The sequence below is a fragment of the Saccopteryx leptura genome, chromosome 3 (assembly GCF_036850995.1).
Source record: "Saccopteryx leptura isolate mSacLep1 chromosome 3, mSacLep1_pri_phased_curated, whole genome shotgun sequence".
In the NCBI taxonomy this organism is placed as follows: Eukaryota; Metazoa; Chordata; class Mammalia; order Chiroptera; family Emballonuridae; genus Saccopteryx; species Saccopteryx leptura.
Window position 1 is genome coordinate 32,030,130 of NC_089505.1, and position 21,963 is coordinate 32,052,092.

A 21,963-nucleotide genomic window follows, 5' to 3' on the forward strand; every position below is an offset into this window, starting at 1 on the left:
ACAACTGGTTAACAAAATTATACAGGTTTCAGGTGCACAATTCCACAGCACATCATCTGTCCACCATCTTGTGCGTTCACCACCCGAAACAATCCGTTTTCATCACCGTTTATGCCCCCTGCACCCTCTTCCTCCGCCCCCGTGACCTCCCTTCCCTCGGCCGTCACCACACTGTCGTCTGTGCGCATGCGTTTTTCTTTTTCTTTTTTTTTTCTTCTCCATATTTTATTCATATGTGGAATCTAATGAATAAAGTGAACTAACAAGCAAAATGGAGAACTTAAACATTTTTAATACGCTTATTAAAAAAGCAATATGATATACTTTTATGAGCTTTGCCACGACCTGGGTTCAAATCCCTACAAAAAATAGCCCACTAACCAGGATTAGGATTAGGATTTTCACATTACAGAATTGTTGTTGAGAAAATATATACGAATCACTTAACACAATGTCTGGAAGAAAAATAAGCAGCCAGGAAAAAGTCGCTATTAGTATAATGATAACATTTGATCTAGTTTCAGAGATTTTTTGTTATCACAATCATAGTACTGATTCAAATTCGAGTTTATTCACTGTCAACCTTCCATCACACACCTGATGCTTCTTTGTTCAGTACATCCCCAATGCTAAATTCCATGGCCCTGAATTTCTGAGAGAGGAAGAAAGGGGTGGGAAAATTTCTCTTCTTTGGTAAAGCAAAGTTGCCTGAAATCTGCTTGTTTCAGATACTCCGATATGGTTGCTATCCCACTTGCTCATTTTCTTCTGGGCTGGTGTGCCTGTCCTCACAGCAGAACATGTTATCTGAGTTGATGAACATGAGAACTGAGCGGTGCTCCTGGATGTCTCCACCATTGCTGGTGAATGTTTACAGCAGCAGCTTGTTGCTGGAGAAACACTATGTGCTTTGTAGAAAGGTTTTCCTTCGAGATGTCAAAACTTTCAATACTTCATTCTTTCCTGTTCGGTGGTGCATCAGGCATCACACTTTCCACAGGATGCAGTCAATGTAACAACTGTGCATGGCCCCTCAATGGCATTGCTTGATATTTATTTATTTATTTATTTATTTATTCTGGCCTTGTGCACTAGGAAGATATCTATAAATGAATGAACTCTTTTTTTAAAAAAAATATCCCATTGAAAATACCATCTGGCACTTAAAAACTAGGAATGCAAAGAATAATTCATTTCTGTGTGGCTGCTCTAGTTGCATTTCCATGACCTGTGATTCCTTTGCTATTTCAAAAGGTGTTTTGGTAGGACTATCTCATTGGTTTTTATTTTATCTAAATATTTTTTTAATTGAGCAATTAGCATATGCCTGGCACTGCACTTTCTGTTATTACTAAAAGATGACTTTGGATAAAAGACAATAAATACATGAAAAGAAATCTATCAATTTAGGAAATATATGCTAAATACCAAATGAGAGTTACAACCACTTGGGGTGAAAAATCCCACAGTACTGAACTTCTGTCTTTGTAAAACAGCACAGTCTTGATATCTCATCCAAGTTACAGTTTGGGGGAATAAAGTCAAAGAATACAGTCTTAACAAATTTAACAAAACACAGGTTGAAAAATGTTTAGATAGTGTAGCTTCTTGGAACTTCTCAATTTCCTAATGAGTTTTGTGGTAACGTGTTCTCCTTAGGATACTTGCCAGGTCCTTGGAAGCCCCAAGCGGAGGCTAACAATCCCTTTATGCCTATAACCGCACCATCTTGAAATTCTTTTCTTTTGTTTTATGGTTTCAGAGGGCCTTTGGCAAGCACTGTTTGGATCTAGCATCAAGGGTCTGAGTACTATTGATATTAGAAATAACCAAACCTGTAGATAATTTTATAAGCATTTGATGACGTATGTCAGGGAGCAAGATCTCCAATGCTGTGGAGAGGAACAGGTCTGCAGCTTTTCTTATACATTTGAAATTCAGGAGAGAGCAGAGGATTACCTGAAGATGGGAGGAAGCAGTGTGGGGGACTGGATTACAGGATAGTTAACAAGATTATGTGCTCTCTTGAGCGTTAGTACTCCCTTTGAGGGATGTTACATCTACAGTTTCAAAGAGGTGTTAATTTGGATACTAAGAACAATGAACAGGGTTGGCTTAAAAACTTTCACTAAAGACGTTAACAAGATTATGTGCTCCCTTGAGGGCAGATCTTCAAATGGTCTGGAGAAGAGGATTGCTTCTGCCCCTTTAAAGGTGTTAATCCATATACACAAGGAAATGGAAGGACTGGCTTAAAAACCTTTTAGTAAAGAAGTTATAGGCCTGGGATGCGACTACCCACCAGGACCTGCCCAGTTAGGAATTTATGGTGAGATCATCCTGTGAGGTTACTTTGGGTCACCAAACTTGGACATACCCCCCTTTTCACCCACAGTGGGCAAATTTGAAGTTAAATTTAAAACAATAGCTTCTGGTGGGATGAAACGAACTTCTTTTACGATATTCTTTTTAGCATCCCATAGATGACCTGTTCCAGAAATCCATTCATTTTTAGTAGGCTAACCCATACATTATGCATCTATGGCTTCTGGTATGGATATGACTTCTAGTAAACATCTTTAGTTGTCCTTCACTCACTGTTTATGTACAATGCAGAGAATAGATGCAAAAATTTCACGTTGAAAAAAATCTATGGAAGTTACAGGTTGGAGACTTTCTCTCTCGTTTTAAACCATTCTAAGTACTGGAAGGATATTTATATATCCCTGTTGCTTGTTTTTACCTGGAAGTATGATTAAATGTAATTAAAATACCCAAAACAAGAATATAGGTCACAGATCAGAAATGGATGTTTACTCTGTGAACCTGAAATGAACTTTGGATCTTTTTTTCTCCTTCCAACAATATAGCTGTGGTTTATTGTCCACAACCTTTGCACTCAGTATCAGTCCCTGGAGAAACACCACCACCCACCTGCTGTCCCCACCCTCCCAGCACACACACACACACACACACACACACACACACACACACACACACACACACACACATAGGAAACCAGCCAAGCTTCTGTATAAACAACTTTTATTTGTACATCTACATTTCTTAGCTTAGAGATCCTTATATTCTGTAGATTTTTTTTCTTCTATTTTACAATACTTAAGCTGGTGAAAACTCCAGGGAGAATGTCTTTGGACTGTAGCCATGATAAAAATTTTACTTGATGTTTCTGAAAGCACCCACACCACATTCCTGTGATGGGCTTCATTCAGCATGAAGTGGAATAACCATTTCTAGTTTCAAAGGTCAAGTGCCATCTCCTGTCATAGATAAGCACATACCCACAGAGCAGGGCAGACAGAGATTGTAGCAAACGACAGAGAAATGTCAAGGAGGGTAAGAGCCCCCCCTGCAGGAGTGGGTGGTTTGGCTCCATCCCCGTCTGTCCTGTCTCCTTAAACAGGACCGGGCCATTACATATCTACTTGCCCTGCTGGAACCTGAACATTTGCCTTCTTTCCCCCTAAAGTTTGACTTCTTTAATATCTGAAAGTACTTTTAAGTTCCACCTGATTGTTTGCCAGCCATATATAGATTAACTAGCTAAGCATTTTTATGTGAAGGTTACTTACCTCATTCAAGAAATGCTGACCAGAGGCATGACAGTAAAATTAGGGATAAAAGTTTTGCTTAGCATTTGAGAAGCAAAACATATTCTTTATTGAAGAAAGTAAGACCGTTTCCATACATGGTCATGTGAATTCACTATTCAAATTGGGGAGGTTGTGACTAGCCTTATGCTGTAAATTGATTAAAGAGTGAAAGAAGGGATCTCTCACAAAACAAGAGAACAGAAAAAGGAATACTGTACAAGAGCAACTGGAAAGAAGCTAAACAGAAACAGATATGAATAACACTTGCTTTAAAAAGTCAGTGCAGAATCTATAGTCTGACACATCCTTTGAGAAAGGAGATTATTATAACACAGCGAGAAAAATAAAATAGCTGTATTTTACAAATGGGTCATTGTGATACTTGTAGAAAATATCGGAAGTAAAAGTAAATGGCAAAATAAAAAATATAACCACCCAGGTGGGTCCTTTCCTCACCCACTCACCTGAAGAGCTCCAGTACACCCTTCAAGTCCCAGCTCTAATGTCACCACTTCCTGAGAAGCCACCATCGATCCTGCCTCCTCTGTGCTCCCTGGCACCTTACCCATGGCTCCATTTATAACATTTACTCTTTTTTAGGGGTCATTTGCATTTCAGCTACCTCTTTTCTCTCTCCGAGACTGTAAGGATTGTAACTTGTTTTTTAGGTTTTTTTGTTTGTTTGTTTTGCTTTTTTACTTTTTGCATTCCTGGTGTCTGACAAAGGTGACGGGTATTCTATCCATTTAATCAAGATCTGCTAAGATGCTTCATGTAGAGGCAACCATGCGTCCACATATGCTTGGAAAAAGATAAAAATCAATGAGGCACTTCATAAAGAAGTAGATATCCTTCTGCTAAGTACAGATGAAAAGCTTGGTTATTATACATAAAACATAGAAAGATTCTGAAAGGTGAAGGGAAGACAGACAAGTGACCCCAAAAAACAATAAGGTGATGAGTTCCCGAGTTTTCTTGTTAGCTCATATATCCCAGACTTGGAAGTGACAAAGTCAGCAACCTGGAAACGTCGAGTACAGACAGAAAAAAAGCCCATAAAAGTCCCACTCTCTCTCTATCTAGCCAAAAGAACAGAATAAAAATAGTCTAGCAAGAGAAAAAACAATAGCCACTCCACTTCAGCCAAACACCACAGTCAAGACCATGACCCCACCCATGTCAGCAAAGACAGAGTGGGGAGCCTAGACTTCTGCCCTCGTCAGGCTGTGATCAGGTACCCCAAGCGTCCTGCCAAGGTGGTGTTAGAGAACGCTGAGTAGGAAACTAGTAATTCCATTCACACTTGATGATGATAAAGCTTCCCCTGTCAGCCCTGTCCACAGTGTCAGTGGACACCCATGGGGGCAATACCAGGCACCCTGTACATTCCAGCCAGAAGAGCATCAATGGAGGTCAATCAGAGAGAATTCCCACCATGTCCAGTAGCAACAAGGGTCCTCTCTCACCCTAAGTGTCTATGGAGGCTGAGTAGGAAACACGTATCAATAATGAGGCAATATCCCTAATTTCTCTGCTAGGGTATTAGAGAAACTCAGCTAAAACAGAAGTTTTAAATAAGATCCAGAGTCAAATAACATAATACCTAAAATATCCAGGTTTCAGTTGAAAATCATTCAACACATTGAAAAGCAGGACAATCTTTTTGAATGAAAAAAGATGACAGATGTCAATATAAAGATGACACAGATGTCAGGATTATCCTACAAGGATTTCATAGCAGCCACCATAAAAATGCTTCAATGAGCAATTATACACATTCTTAAAACAAATAAAAAATATATATAAAGTCTCAGCAAAGAGATATAAATTCTCAGTAAAGCACTAAATGATATAAAGAACAACCAAATGGAAATCTTAGAAATAATAATACAGTAACTGAAATATAAAAAAAGGATGAACTCAACAGCATAATGAAATAGAGAAAAGATCAGTGAACTTGAAGATAAAACAATAGTAATTAGCCAATCTGAACAACTGATAGAAAATAAAACAAAAAAAATAATGTATATTGCTTCAGAGAACTGTGGAATGAAAACAAAAACCAGTGGAACTTTCTATATTATTAAATAATTTTGGATGCAAATTGTATTATGTAAAGGCCTTTGTGACCCCGAGGCTGTTGAAGAATAAGTATAATCAGAAGGACAAATACAAATCTTTGGTGTACTAATAGAACACCTAAATTAGACCCAGGGTAGACTAAAAGTGAATGTAGCCTTTGAAGGTTCACAGGTTGGCACTAAAGAATACAGTCTATGCAGTAGTGAAATCAGGTTTATTTACCATGATCACCAAGTAGATAGGAGGTGATGTTAACATGTTGTCTTCAAATCTATGGAGCTTCAGAATGAGCAGCTCAGCTCAGTACAGCTCTGCTGCTGGTGGGGTCACTTTTGTGCATATTTTCTACCATCTCGACAAAAAATGCCAACTTGTGTGTGTTGACAAGTTTTCTGAAATTTTACCCAGGTAAGACACTTAACAGTCTAAAAGAACCACATTTAGACCTGTTTTCAACCTATGTGAATTACCAGTGAGCAGGATGGGAATATTTTTCTTTTTCGGTACGAAATGTGGAGTAAAAATTTTATAACAGATCAATATACTCAATTCACAGATCTTTGCTCAAGATTTAACTTGTTAAAGCCATTAAATTTGAAGAAACCCAATCATAATAAAAGAACACAGGATTATATATTTTGGCTTTTGAGAACCTCAGAAATATTTTGTTTCCTAACGTTTTAATTAAAATGAAAATAAATGAAATTTCAAAATCACTTTCAAATTCTTGTGATGATACTAACATAACATGAGTTATTCCAATCCTATTCACAAGTCTGGTGTTGCCAGCTCCATAAAGTTTATTGATGATAGTAAGGTTTGAATATCTGGTGTCCAGACAAAGTTCACAGGCTCCTTCTGCCTTTAAGAGAAGTAGAAGAGCAGTTTTAGGTTTGGTCTGTCTTTATTTCCAAATCTGAACAATTCTTACACATTCAAACACGTGCCAGACTCGACAGGAACACTTTCCTCCTGCTATGCTGAGGCCACAAGTTTCCCTGAGAAGGTCGTCTCGCAGAGGATTCCCAGTTCTAATGCTGGTCAACAGTTTCCAAACAATGTAACAGTGTGAATAGAGGACTGTACAAAATAGAAGGTTCTTTCAAAAAGATGTTGGGTATGTTTTTGTAATAAAAAAAATAGATATATATACATCAGTCTTCTTCGTTAAAGATTGGCAAGTGTGTTTTCAACTTTAAAATGTCTGAAATTGGCTCTTTTCTTTCTTGATAGAAGCTAAGTCCAGTGATGTGTTCAACATCTGTGATCCGAGCTCTGTGTAATTTCAACAACTCTTCAACCCATAAGGATTCATGCTTCCCATGCTATGAGGGTGGGAAATAAAAAAGAAAAGTCACTGGGAAACAGTCAGTTCACTTTCCTTACAAGTTCTCCACGTCCCCAATTTTAATCAGCTCTGACACTTGTAGCAGATGCCACAAGATTTGTTAGTTAGGCATAATCCCTGCTCTTGAGCAACTCACCACCTAATATATATTATGCATGTTTGTTTAATTAGATGTATCAAATTTGGGGAAAGAAAAGTATACCTGGATCAGATGCTCATTTATTGCTTTGGTGCAAGAAATTGGTGCGAGAAATTTGAATGATGTGGGGTCAAAAATTGTTGGAAAAGTTAAGCAACATGGGATGGTAGAAGGCATATGGGAAACAGCATAAAGAAACTTGGATTCAAATTCTGATTCTACCATCACCCTACCAGGTAAACTGAGCAAATTATTTAACATCTGAACCTTGATTCTCTTACCCTCACCCTCCTTATAGGGTTGTTTTGAGGATCCAAGGTAATGATGTGTGCAAATGCATGATACAAACACTACATCTTATCAGAATCAGTCATGTACACAGGTGTACTGAAGAAGGGGTTGAGAGAAGTGGTAAAACATAGAGATTTCTGGTGAGGAAGAGAAGTCTTAGCTAATATGAGAGCAGTAAAGAATTAAAGGCATGTGCTCTGGCACATGGAAGAAGAGTCTTGATGTTTAAAGACGACAATTTAGATTTTCAAAATTCTGAACAAATAAGATAACATAAAACAATTATTTCCAAACATTCAAATGACAAAAGAATAAAAATGATAACTACAGACAAACATGATTTTTATAATAAAGCGATATATAAAAAATTAATTTGAAATGTTGTCTAACGACTACTTTAAAACTAATTTTTAACAGTGCTGTCACTTTTGGAATTATAAATCCAGTTTTAAAACAAAAATAATGTCATACTTGAAATAAACCTAGAACTTAGCGTCCAAGCCATACGAAATCACTAAGTTTTTACATTGTGACCTGACTTTTAGTGTTTTTAATAAACAAGGGAGGTCTCTCTGAAGACATATCATCAAATTTAAAATCATCCTTTAATTTCAAAGTATATGTACATTCAATTTATGTTTTCCCCCACAGTAATGTTAGATGTCAGACACACACAAATATATTTATATTTTCTATAAAGTAAATTAACAGAGGTTACTTACCACACAGCTCTCACTGTTATCAGTCCTGTGAGGCAAAATGAAAGCTAAGGTATCTAAATTTTCACACTGTGAGGGAGTCTGGGATGCATTTTTACAACTTGTTAGCACGATGAAGAAGTGGGTTGGAATTAGGATTTCTTGATTGCGGATGAGTCTGCCGTTTCTGTAAAATATGACAATATTCACTATAAGAAAGAAATGACTATTTTCCTTTTTGTATTTCAATAAAGCATTTTTTCATTCAACAAACCTAAAAATAAAATTCAGTCAAATAATTAAGTGAATTATAAGAAGTCAGTAATCATAACACCTCAAACTATTCTGTCAGATTAAGAATGAGAAGATAGTCAATTAACTCAATTCAAATGATTTTTATTTTCCATAGAAATCTATTGAATTTGCTTACTCACTAGAATAGAGCCACAAATATTTTTGAATATCTACAACTACGATACTAAAGCATTCTGATAGTCTTCTAAACTGTGCGGTTGTGGAGAGATGGCGGACAGAGAGAGAACTGGTTGGAGGAGTTTTTTATTCTGGCTCCTTCAGAGAGCCCACCATGCTGTGAATTCTTTAACTGGATTTTCTTCCCTATACCAAGAACTTCATCTGTTTTAATTGCAGCATATTCCCAGGTATCCCAAATAACACTTTTGCCTCATCTTAATTCTATTTCCCTTAGTCTCAAAATTAGGTTTTTCTTTCAGCATCTTTGAAAATGTAAGGTAGTGGAATTCTTATTTTCAAATACAATCTTGTGTAAAACCATAGTATATAAGACAGATAAAAACAGAGAACGCTGTTTGAAGCTGTGAATGGGAAAGATATGCAGCTTTTCTTTACAGATTGTACTGCTGTGACCTATAAGGCAGTTCCGGGGGACCCTTGTGTCTCAAGGGATATTAGTAAAAAATTGTGATTTCATAAACTAATGTGGTTGGTGATATACGTGTGTAAATAGTAACCTGTAAGTAGGCCTGTGAGAGACATTCTCGGAAAGGGGCTCAAGCACAGTGGAGGTTTGGTCTTCTATTCTCATAGCCTTAAGAGTAGAATTGCTCCAACGATCTTCTAATTACTGACTTAATAAAAATCAAGCCTTTTCTAAAACGTTTACTTTTCCTTTATAAAAACAGCACCACTGATGGTTTTCTCAAGATGATCACTCCATCATTCCCCTCCAGCCAGAGTTGAGTCAAAGCTGTGACATTCAACCAAGGCCTATAGCTGTATCACCGGGTTGATTCCTTGACTCAGATGCCTCTATCTACTCCATGTGGTTCTTCATCTTCTAGTTGGAAGTATGTTAATTAAGATAGTATCTTAGCCCCACAGAGAGGTTTTAAACACCGATGGTTACCTTAACAATGGCAGAGTTCAGTATTTTATCTGAGCTCAAGAGTTACTCATCTAAGTGGTGGAGGAACATTACTTCTTCCATATAGAAAATATTTTAGTGAACACTGAGCACAACATTAAAATTAATAGAAATTTAGGCCCTGGCTGGTTGGCTCAGTGGTAGAGCATCGGCCTGGCATGTGGAAGTCTCAGGTTCAATTCCCGGTCAGGGAACATAAGAGAGGTGCCCATCTGCTTCTCTACCCCTCCTCCTCTCCTTTTACTCTATCTCTCTCTTCCCCTCCTGCAGGTCCTTTGAAGCAAAGTTGGCCTGGGCACTGAGGATGGTTCCATGCCTCCACCTCAGGCACTAGAATGGCTCCGGTTGCAATGGAACAATGCCCCAGACAGGCAGAGCATTGCCCCCTAGTGGGCTTGCCAGGTGGATCTCGGTCAAGCGCAGGCAGGAGTCTGTCTCTCTGCCTCCTTGCTTCTTACTTCAGAAAAATACAAAAAAAATTAATAGAAATTTCAAGGGGTTTCCAGCATAATCAGTAATGTTGCATCCATAAATCTGAATAGTATCAGATAGAAAGGTTCTGATGACTCATTTGGACAGTAATCCCCGCTTGAGAGTTGTGAAGAGTAAATGAAATACGATCTTACTGCTTCAGAGTCTCTGAGGAATCGTAGCGTCCATCATAATCAAAGTCAAACACCGGACCACTGACAACATTGACGCCGTTCCTTTCCTCAGCATACCTGGGCAGGCGGGTGCCGTGAAAGTAGCGCCATATAACTGAAACAAGAAGGAAGCCGTGTAGTTCCAACAGAACAAGGAGCATGCCCTCATGTGACATAAATCAGCACCGGGACTCAAAATTAGCGTTTGCAGTAATTAGAGATAAATGTCAAGTTTGGCTTCGGTCTTTGGTGTGAGGCCAAAAATTCATTGTTCAGCTGTGGCGTGTGGAGGGACTAAGACACGGATGTTGAGCTCAGCTCCACCTTAGCCATCCCTGACCCTGGGCATTGTCGTGATCTTTGTGGTCACAGATCATCATTAGGCAATAAAAGGAAATCACAAATGGAAACAAAGCAGGTCATTCAGATTTATTGTTAATATCTGAATGTTCCCTTTGAAATATCCACAAGTATTCTAGATGTAAATTAGAATAAATATCTCCTTATATGCTCTATATTTTAAAATTCCCTATGTAACTTGAAGTATAAACATACATTTATTATTTTAAGAGCCAAATGAGGCAATAATTAATAATGATAAAAATTTATTCATTTTAAGGTTAAAAACAATGATCAAAAACTTCCAAATAGTTATGTAGGGAAACAGCCTGAAAGTTCATGCATGTAGACTGTATTAGCTTGGTAACTTAGAAAGGCCAGAGAAAGACAAGGACCGTATGATTTCACTTAGATGTGGAACATGGCCCTGGTCAGTTGGCTCAGTAGAGACTCAGCCCTGAGTGTGGATGTCCTGGGTTCAATCCCCGGTCAGGGCACACAGGAGAAGTGCCCATCTGCTTCTCCACCTGTCCCCCTCTCACTTTCTCTCACTTTCTCTCTCTCTCTCTCTCTCTCTCTCTCTCTTCTCCCCTCCCGTAGCCATTGCTTGACTGGAACAAGTTGTCTCCCAGGCACTGAGGATGGCTGCATGGCCTCTGCCTCAGGTACTAAAAAAAATGTCTCCCGTTGCAACACAGCAAGGGTCCCAGATGGGCAGAACAACACCTCCTAGTGGGCTTGCCGGGTGGGTCCCGGTTGGGGTACATGCAGGAGTCTGTCTCTGCCTCTTCTCCTCTCAATAAAAAAATTTAAAAAAAGATGTGGAACCTAATGAACAAAATAAACTAACAAAGTGGAGACAGACTTATGCATACAGAGAACACACACTGACAGCTGTCTGAGGGGACGTGGAGGGGGTGGGTGAAAAGGGTGAAGGGAAAAAGAAAAAGACTGATGGACACAGACAACAGCTAGGTAACTGCCAGAAGGAAGGGGGTTGGGGGTGGTGAAAGAGGAGAAAGGGGGATAAACGGTGATGAAAGAAGTCTTTGATTTGGTGTGGTGAACACACAATATAATATACAGATGATGTATTATAGAATTGTATACCTGAAACTTATATAATTTTATTAACCAATGTCACTCCAATAAATTAAATAAAAATCAATTTAAATAATAAATAAAAATAATATCACATATACTTTTACACAAAAAGGGTTTATAAACATTTAAGGAAAGAGCAGAATAATAGATATTGGAATACAGCATAGCATAATACTAAGACTTGTAGAATATTTTGTATACTGAATACTCAGTCAAATACACTAATAGGTATATATTTGATATTTAGTCATTTAATTTAGAGCAGGTCTTATTACATATAATTTATAGCTATTATACATATATACAGAAGCTTACTGAAATGACGAGATTTATAGAGTTAAAAATTTTTACCTTGAAAACTCTGGTACATTGGCACTATATTAGTAGTAAGCAATGCTTCAGTATATATTTTACTTGAACCTTTATTTAGTTCTATAAAGAAAATAAAAAAGACAACTTATTTCATTCTTCACAAAATAACATTAGAAATTATATTTTTTCATGCAATTATATTTTAAAAAATAAGCTGAGTACTATCCTAAACCCATAAAGCTTTCTCAGGTACTGGTTCAAGGGAGAAATGCAAGGTGTTTGGTCAAGTCCCTTAAAAAAATATTTGGATGTTTTCTTCTTCAAGATGAATTTACCAAAAAACAAACACTTTAACGAGAAGAGCCTTAAATGAAACACTTTTGAATTTTACCGTATTTGTTTTTATTTCAGTTAAGCCACACTGTGTTGACAAGTTAAGGCATACTGTGTTGACAATCTTCTGTCCTTAAACTCTTTTCACAGTGAAAAGAAAAAAACAATACCTGGCTTCAGAACAACACCTACTACCCAGAAAAAACATCTCAGGATGTCTGCCTGGAAATGCTGTACAAGGCATCTTTGTATGGGTTTTCGGCCCGAACCTGGTCTATTTTTATAATGCAATAGCCAGGTTCTGACTTCCGACACTTAATCCAGGGATGAGACTTGGTATTGAGGGTATTTGAACATCGGGAGCCTTCTGAGTTTTGCTTTTATAGGGAGAACTCAAAATGTGTTTCATTTCCATACTAATCTGCCATTTAAAAAACAGCACATTTAACTCAAAAAAAAAAAAAAAAAAAAGAGATAGAGAAAAAAGCCATTCCTTAGGGCTGTGTATTGGTGAGAGAAAGCAAGCAAATTTAGGCTCTACTGTTACCTAATGCTTTAAGAAATTACTTCTTTTGTTTTTAAACCACAAAATGATATTTCCTTCTGAAGAACCCGGATGCATTTTCCTGACCTCACATAGTTTTCTTAAATTCTGGTTAAAAGACATGCAGACAAGCAAACACTGTCTTATCTACAGTGTCTGCACTAACTCTCAAGTTTTAGACTTAGTTTTAAAATTTTACCTAATAGCTATACTTCTCATTCACAATTTCCATCAATCAATAAATAAGAGGATATACATTGCCCCATAAGAGAGAAAAGGGAGAAAGATTATAACAGAAAGGGAAGGTCAGAGAGGAAGAAACTTACGTGGTGGGTAGAGGAACCCATAACTTGTTTTAGCATTATTTTTATAAAATGAGCATTTATGGACAGGGCTAAGAGAAATTCGAAGATCCTGGTAAAGGCAGTTGGAAAAGTCTTCTGTAGAGAAACTGTCCTGAAGAACAAAATGAAAAGCACCATCAGGTATCAGGAATATAGAAGAAAAGGAGATTCTTTTGTAAATATTAAAGGTGAACTACATCATAAAATTATGGAGCTTTATCTGTCTGTTCATGTCCTTCATCATTTTTCCATTCTCTACTATTGTAGTCATCTTTTTTTCTACCTGAAGTGCAAAATTCTACAATACTAAGGATTTTACTCATTTGTCATATATGTGCAAATATTTTCCTACTATGTTGTGCTAATTTTGTTTATAATTTTTTTTTACTTAATTTTTAAACTTTCAAAAAGGGAACTGCTGATTTTTAGAAATCTAAACAATCTTCCATACTCAACTATACAACCAAAAGCTTAGGTATAGGCTGGTGTAAAAAGCCACTGAACGGCAGTGTAATGTTAAAACCTCAGAAGTCATGATGACGCTGAATTTTGGCAGCTTTGATAAGAAAACTGAAAACCAATCAGATATATACATACCATTATCATTTTATTTTGCAATCTCGGTGATACTAACAATAGTCCTATTTTTTTTTTTTTAAATCCAACTCATCTAAGTGATCTCAAATCCCCTTTCTATCTTTTAAGGGCATCTACTGCTTGCCAGACACTTTCAGTTTCTGAAAATCTGGTCAGTCTAGTTTTAAATTTCCATTCCCAGTGAGATCTAAATCTCACCTGCTCTCTTTATTCTTTCCAGGCCTATTTCTCATCATGTCTTTCCCCCACAGCACCAGGAGTAAGGGAGGGATGACGGTCTGATTCTGGAACCTTTTCCCTCACTTCTCTGAAAGCCTCAATCCTCTTGTCTGGGGGGTGAACAGGATAGCTAGCCTCTCCTTGGTTGGGTGTGGGGTCTCCCAGGGATGGATGGGGTAGGCAGTGAAGTTACTGAGCCTTCTCCCGCAGTGAGGATCTCCTGAGAGTTGAGCAGTTGAGGGAAATCCTGGTGCTCAGGCGTTTAGAGATAAATAATTACGATTGATCGTAAAAATGATTTTATTAAATTATAAATTAACATCATAAAATAGGTAAATCAAAGGCAAGGGAGAAGCCTGTACTGTACAACCCTCCTTTCACAGGAAAAAAAAAAATGTGCTCTGAGGCTCAAAAGTCACATGCTAGGGAGTGACAGAGCTGGACCCGAATTTTTCTGACTCCCAGTTCAGTGATCTGATTTGGGAGCTGATTGTAGAGCCAAGATCACCAGTGAGAAACAATATTCTCAATGTTTTGCTTAATGATAATTTGCAATAACCACATATAGTTGAAGAGGTGACAAATACTTGCATTTCTGTCCACGATGTAGGATGTCCAAAGGGGCATTTGGATGTCATGACTATACCCACTCACAAACTGGTGCTGGTAGAGAAGACAGGCAGTGCTATTCTTCTGCAGAATTCTGGGTCTCCCGTAAGGTAAAGTGCCACGCCTAATAACCTTCTCTTGGGTCCCAGGAGGAAAATGAAACCACCGTTTAAATGTACTTAGAGTGCATTATATGACAGTATATATGGTACTCTCATCTAACTCTTTCCTCTACTTAACCCTATCGAAAACTTATTTTTAAACTCTTAATAAAACTAATTACAAAGAGCAGAACCATAAACAATTAAGAAAACAAAAGGGATTCATTGCACTTGTTGCCCATGCAAATTCTGAAAAAGCAATGTAATATGAAGATACCACAAGATACATGAAACTGCTAAAAATCTCAGCAATTAGGACTTAAATTATATTACTAAAATTCTTTAACATTATTGCAAATTACTTATTCTTCAGGATGTACTCCAGAAAGAAAATCTTCTGGATGATATGTGCACTTGGGAAGCAAAAGTTTGGAACTGGAATTATGAGACTAAACTGAATGAATCAGTAATGGTCTACGCTGTTTACTGCCCTGCTCCCAAGTGTCAGGTTCTTTATAGGGTTCTTTGCAGACACCATCTAATTTAATTCTCAAACAACCCTATGAATTAAAGTCATACACCCATTTTACAGATAAGAGAATGGCAGGTTATAGGAAGTAAATACTTTTTTCCATGGACATATAGTTCTTAAGCTCATATTCAAACCTATATCTACCCAATTCCCAAAGTGTCAATCTTTACAATACTTGAACACCTTGGAATCATCAAAGATTTCTCTGACGGGAATGTTTACAGAATTTTATACAGACAAGTTCAAGTAAACAATAATGCAGAATTCACCTTTTTATTCCAGCAGAAAAAAACTGTGAGACAAATAATTTAATCTGTCAGACTCTGCCACAGTGTATCAGAGACTATTGAACTGACACTGAACCTCCAAGCTACAACTGACTAATTTTGTCAGGTGTCTGCATAGTCCTAATTTTCATTCAGAAGTTATGAAGAAATAACTTTAGATAAATAAGTCAATTTATAGTCTCTTGCAATTAACTAAGAACCCAGTAAGACAGTCATTTAACAGGTATTTTAAATGGAAATTGGAAGATTTCTTACAAACCTATAAATATAATCTTCAGACTCTCAAAACACCTGAACTATATTCATAAACAATGATTCAGCTTCCACTAAATATACTGCAGTTGTTTCCACTGTAAATATCCCTCTTTTCCTATGACTAACAGTCTAGACTGTCAAGCAAAGAAATCTCTGTTTCATCAGGTGGTCCTCCACTACTCCATTAATTTTACTGGTTATTCTCAAATATGCCCCCAAACCAATTCTCTGTGGTTCACACTGTTGAGAAAGAGTATGTTTCCACGTTTCAAATTCAAGAGTAAACACGCCTTACCTTCTGCCATGGTCAGATTCAACTGTGTCTGAAAATCCACGACTGAAAAAATCTAAAAATTTAATAATATTATTTTTAAGAAATGACAGACATGTTTTAATTTTGTAACAAAAAGCTTCTATGGCTTAATTATTCCATTACAGAACAAAGATAAAATTTAAAACCATCTTGCACACATCAAAATTATTTTTTTGATGAAGAGGGTAAAAGGATAGAGATAACAGTTGCAAAAAAAGACAAAACTGGGCCCTGGCCGGTTGGCTCAGTGGTAGAGCGTCGGCCTGGTGTGCAGAAGTCCCAGGTTCAATTCCCGGCCAGGGCACACAGGAGAAGCGCCCATCTGCTTCTCCACCCCTCCCCCTCTCCTTCCTCTCTGTCTCTCTCTTCCCCTCCCGCAGCCGAGGCTCCAATGGAGCAAAGATGGCCCAGGCGCTGGGGATGGCTCCTTGGCCTCTGCCCCCCCAGGTGCTAGAGTGGCTCTGGTCGCAACAGAGCGACGTCCCCTGGTGGGCCTGCCGGGTGGATCCCGGCCGGGTGCATGCGGGAGTCTGTCTGACTGTCTCTCCCCGTTTCCAGCTTCAGAAAAATACAAAAAAAAAAAAAAAAAGACAAAACTGTTAGCACACTAGTAATTGAAAAGTAAAAATACTGCTGCTCTTAAGAGTCTTATCTCTACTCTTAAAGTCTTTCTAAAAACCTAAAAGAAAACAAAAAGTATAAACTCAACTACTCCCCAAATTTCTATCTTCAGGGATTCTATCAATTTTGTTCATAACTTGTCACATACTTTCATTCTTCTACAACAACTATATATTAACTTTAGAGAAAAATGGAGCAATGCCATATATCCATTTTGGACAAAAAAAAAAAAAAAAGGCATTTTGTCCTTAAATTTAAAATGGGTGAGGATGTACCTTACAGAAGAAACATTGTGACAGGTTTAAAATAAAGACCTCACTGCTGAGATAATGGGATTCAGCTAAAGTTCTCCCATCCTGCAGGTCAGGTCACAAGACCCAGGGATAAAAAACAGGTGAAACTGCAAAAACAAGGTAGAGGAAAACTCAACAGTAGAAGGGCTGCCTGTGTCACTAGAATTAAACATAAATATTAATTTCACTCTCACTCATAAATTTTAATTTGATCATTAAGTGTGTCTACGGCACATGCTGTGCAGAAGCTGCTATGAAAACATACACACTGACAAACTGCTCAGCAATGCTTACCGCGGGATCACACGAACAGCCAAGGCTATCTCGGGGGACCCTTGTGATGGGGCACTGTACAAGGGGGTGGACTTCTTTGGGATGCTTCGGAGTGTAAATGGGATTCTTCAGAAGGTGGTTAAGGCTTCCATGAGTTCCATTATTAGGAGCAGGCCTCAAATTCAGTAAATCTGTATAATTCCAAGAATGGTAAATGATTTACTTAAAAGTTTCAACATCAAATAAATAGTAGACTTGTGCTACGATTTTTTTTAAAACCAAATCTAGATGAGTCCTTAACTCTTTACCTAAAATAAACCTATAAAAGTCTCTTGGGTTTTAGATTATGTTTAACTTTGCTACTCTTAATGGAAATACTGAGATACCTGCTGTACTTCCCTATAAAAATTTCTGAATTTTAATGTGTATAATAACTATAGTTAGCATATGCTGAATGCTTATGATATGCCCATCACTGTGATAATATATTTTTCTTATTTAATCCTCCTAACAATTTAATAAGTTATTGCCCATGTTTGGTAGATGAGTATTCAGAGCACTTTGCTCAAGGTCTTAAAGCTACAAACATAATAGGTCTAGGATTCAAAACTAGCTTTGTCCAAGTCTAAGACTTATGCTCTTATAACAGCAAACACTTATAAAGCAAAACACTTACTACATGTCAGGCACTGTTTTAAGTGCATTAGTATCTATTAACTCATTTATGTATATCAGCTCCCATTAAAAAGAATTATACTTAGCACATATTTAAGGTTGTGTAAATGCTCAATATCATTATTAGAAAAAGGAAGTAATACTTAAAGATGTATTACTCCTCCCACATCATTGTTGGGATAAAAAGATTCAGCTAAACTTCTCTCAATCTGTACTAATTAAGTACAAACTAAGAAGGTGGAGAATAAAGCAAGAATACATCCAATGGGTCCATCATCATCTGTACAACCCTTGACATTGCCATCCATTCAACTATTACTGCTATTGGAGGTTCCGTTGGTTTTGTCTACCTTTCACGCCCCCAAACTCTTTCCTCTAGCTTCCCCTGCTGATCTGATTCAGTGGTCATAAAATTAAGCCTCAGTCTTGTCAAAGTACTAGGCACTGGGGATGTACAGACCTCCCCACTCTGGGTGTTGTACTTGACTGCTGTTCAGCCTTGTGGAGACGGCAAGTTTGGCCTTTTCTCAATGACTGGATCAGAAAGAAAATGTGAAGTGTGAGTGCTGACCTTGCCTCATCATCACTTCCACAAAGGGGCCCATCAAGTGACCTCTTTTTGATCATCCTATTCCAGCTTTGTTTTCAGAAGGGATAAAAGCTACCTGTTCATACCTACCACACATTAAGTTATAGACTTCAATATTTTCAAAGGAATCCACTTCAATGCCATGCTTGAGTCCAGGTCCATAGCCAATAAAGAGGGCCTAGATTGACCAGAAAAGTAGTAGTTTATGAACTGCAGTTCTGTATGTAGCTGGTCAAATGTAAAGTACAGCACAGGGAATCCAGTCACTAATACTGTAATCAACTATGTATGGTGCCAGGCAGGTACCAGACCTATTGGGGAATCACTTCATAAATTATATACATGTCTAAGTGCTCTGCTGTACACCTGAAACTAATAGAATATTGAATGTCAACTGTAATTAAAAAACACAAAAATTTAAAATTCTTAAAAAATTATTTTTACTATCTGCAATGCACATATGTAAACTGGTTATGTTAAAAGGACAAATACTATACCCGATAGACTTCACGGAATTTTTGTAACCCCTGTTGCTCAAATAATCTATAAGGACATCTAGGATATTTCTCTTAGCTTTACTGCAATTCCTGACTTAACATTCAGAGCAGAATTATAATAAAATCTATTTTCATTTATAAAATAGAATATAAATCTCACTCTGCCACCTCACAAAGTGTTGCAGAGATTAAATTAGATAATTGTGAGTATATTTTTAAAAATTTTAAAGTGTGAGTTAAATTTAAGGTATTATCTTTACTTAGAACATAGGTATAATTATCATTTATGTGGAGCATAACATATACAAAATAATTATTGCAATTTAGTAGGAGGTATAGGACACATACATGAAATATAAATATTTTAACAAAATTCTATTAATTTAATAAATGTCCAAGGGAAAACAGCTCTATGAAAGTATATCTTTCATTACTTCTTCTTCAAGACACATAATGTCTGTGTTTCTAAGTCTAAAACTTTACATACCAGTTTTTCTTCAGATACAACTAGTATTATTTTAAAAAAAATACAATGGTTTTACTCACTTGCATATTTGAAAATAGGTTGTCAGAGCCATGGAATCCACCTCCACAATATTTCCTTTCTGAAGGGTTTCTAAATGTTACATAATATGAATTAATAAGTGAATATTTTGTTAGACAAACCGAGGAAAAGTAAATAAAATCACCTGGCTTTATAGAGCATTAAGAAACCATCTTTCCCCTTTATTCTGTAGAAAAATCAACTAAAAGCAATATGTTATAGAGGGAAAAATACCACTATCATTGAGATGGAACTGATTGTGATAGTTAGCTGTGACTTTGGAAATTATCTTCTCTTAGTTTCAATTTTGTCATGTTGGGTTGTTTGTAAAAATTAAATGGTTTCACCTAAGGAAATGATTGAAATATAGTAGATGTTCACTAAATATTAGTTCTACCATGAGGATGAGAACTATTCTCTCTTTAGTATTTCCAAACATTGAAAGCTCAGCTCTTGAATAAAGTGGAGACCGTGCAATTCTGTTGATTTAAGTTCTGGTTCACTGTTTAGGTTTTGCTTGACAGGGCTATTCATCATCCCTGGCTTCCTGGCAACCATATAGAGTTAATGATAAAGTGTTGAGATGTTAACCATATTAATTATCCAAATAATTTGCTGAATGCACCAATTAACTGAGGTTTATTGATGAATTAGTATAACAAGAATGAGAAAACAACTGTGTCTAATGATGAAGGTAACTGGTTATTATAAGGTAAACAGCTTTTGCCAAATATTTACCTGGATTTTGAAGATATCATGAGCATAACTGTAATATGCAGAAGAGATACAATGGTATGTGGTAAAATGAATCTGGAGCATATGAAATATTCACTATGCCTGACCAGGCAATGGTGCAGTGGACAGAGCATTGACCTGGGACACAGAGGACACAGGTTCAAAACCCCAAGGCCGCCGGCTTGAGCACCAGCTCATCCGGCTTCAATGGAGGCTCACTAGCTTGAGCACGGGGTTGCTGACTTGAGCCCAAACATCACATTGGCTTGAAGCCCAAGGTTGCTGGCTTGAGTCCAAGGTCACTGGCTTGAGCAAGGGGTCACTTGTTCTGTTGAAGCCCCCAGGTCATGGCACATATGAGAAAGCAATCAATGAACAACTAAGGTGCCGCAATGAAGAACTGATGCTTCTCATTTCTCTCCCTTCCTGTCTGCCTGTCCCTACCTGTCACTTTCTCTGTCTCTGTCTCTCTCGCTAAAAGAAAAAAAGGAAAAGAAAAGAAAAAAAAATTCACTCTGATGTGAGTGGACAGAGCAGGGGGATTTCTGCCAATTTCTGGTGACTTCTGACAATTTCTGGTGACACTTGTGGTTGTTACAATTATATAAAGAGTACTTTCTGTTTTTTGAGTTGAAGCCAGGAATGCTTTCAAAGATCCCATCATACACAGAACAGCTCCCCACAACAAGAATGAACTGATCCAAAATATCATGAAGCCAAAGTTGAAAAACCCCGGAGTAGAGTATAGAGAATTACATCTGTGCAGTTTTCATACAACAGCAATGTTGGAAAGGGCCCAGCGGTTACCCTGAATTACTAAAAGATCAGGTTAAGTTTATGAGGGAGGCTGTCAAAACTTACAATGCAAGTTGCCACTGGGGGTCCAAATAGAACGTCAAAGGCTCAATCCTGTCACTTTTGGCAAAGTGCAATCGCTTGGGGAAGAACTGTTTCAGGTAAGGTTTGAAGTGCTGGTTTGGCTCTCGACACTGAAATTGTGGAAGGCAAAAGATTATTTGCATATTTTCTTAAGTGTAAACTTCTTTTATAAGTGCTTTCTAACTTCATATGAATTGTTTCCTCACAAACACTTTACCAGCATGCCTAGTAGGTCACACATGGAAAAACAGCCGAGTTCTCACTATCTGTATGATGTACAAGTTGAATACTCCCAGCTACTGAATAGTCTTACTTTTACATAAAGTCATAATCACTGCACAGATGTCCCAGGGTGATAAGAGTGTGTCACAAGATTATATTTGAGTTACTACTGGTGATTCTATTTTTAAACACACTTGTAATTATAATTGTAAGAATTTTCTCCAAAAGTGAACATTTTCTATCAAGTAAAAAATATATATATATTGTATCAATAACTCAGCACCAAAACAAAAATTTATTTAAAAGATAGGCATTAAAAATGACTGACAGAAAATATATGGTAAGGTTAACAGTATTTACATGGTACAGTTACAGATTTTTTTCCATTTTATTGTTTTTAATTATGTATTTCTTACACCGTCACATAAATTTAAAAATGTCAATAAACAAATTCTTAAAAGTTTTCAAACCTGGATTATTGGGACAGGTTGTTAAATATCTTTCAAAACTACAGAGCATTTAAAT

General features: G+C 37.2%; 1 protein-coding gene across 1 annotated transcript in view; it reads right to left on the bottom strand.

Moving 5' to 3' along the window:
* Positions 1 to 3,028: 3,028 nt before the first annotated feature.
* The window catches only part of ENPP1 (ectonucleotide pyrophosphatase/phosphodiesterase 1), a 67,716-nt gene continuing 48,781 nt past the window's right edge, over positions 3,029 to 21,963 (bottom strand). The window contains exons 15-25 of the mRNA XM_066373214.1: positions 21,199 to 21,326; positions 19,605 to 19,674; positions 18,652 to 18,739; positions 17,319 to 17,488; positions 16,093 to 16,144; positions 14,605 to 14,759; positions 13,180 to 13,309; positions 12,016 to 12,096; positions 10,204 to 10,336; positions 8,197 to 8,359; positions 3,029 to 7,021 (exon numbers count right to left, since the gene is read on the bottom strand). Of these exons, the coding sequence (XP_066229311.1) occupies positions 6,851 to 7,021; positions 8,197 to 8,359; positions 10,204 to 10,336; positions 12,016 to 12,096; positions 13,180 to 13,309; positions 14,605 to 14,759; positions 16,093 to 16,144; positions 17,319 to 17,488; positions 18,652 to 18,739; positions 19,605 to 19,674; positions 21,199 to 21,326 (1,341 nt within the window). The 3' untranslated portion in view covers positions 3,029 to 6,850. The remainder of the gene's footprint in view (positions 7,022 to 8,196; positions 8,360 to 10,203; positions 10,337 to 12,015; positions 12,097 to 13,179; positions 13,310 to 14,604; positions 14,760 to 16,092; positions 16,145 to 17,318; positions 17,489 to 18,651; positions 18,740 to 19,604; positions 19,675 to 21,198; positions 21,327 to 21,963) is intronic.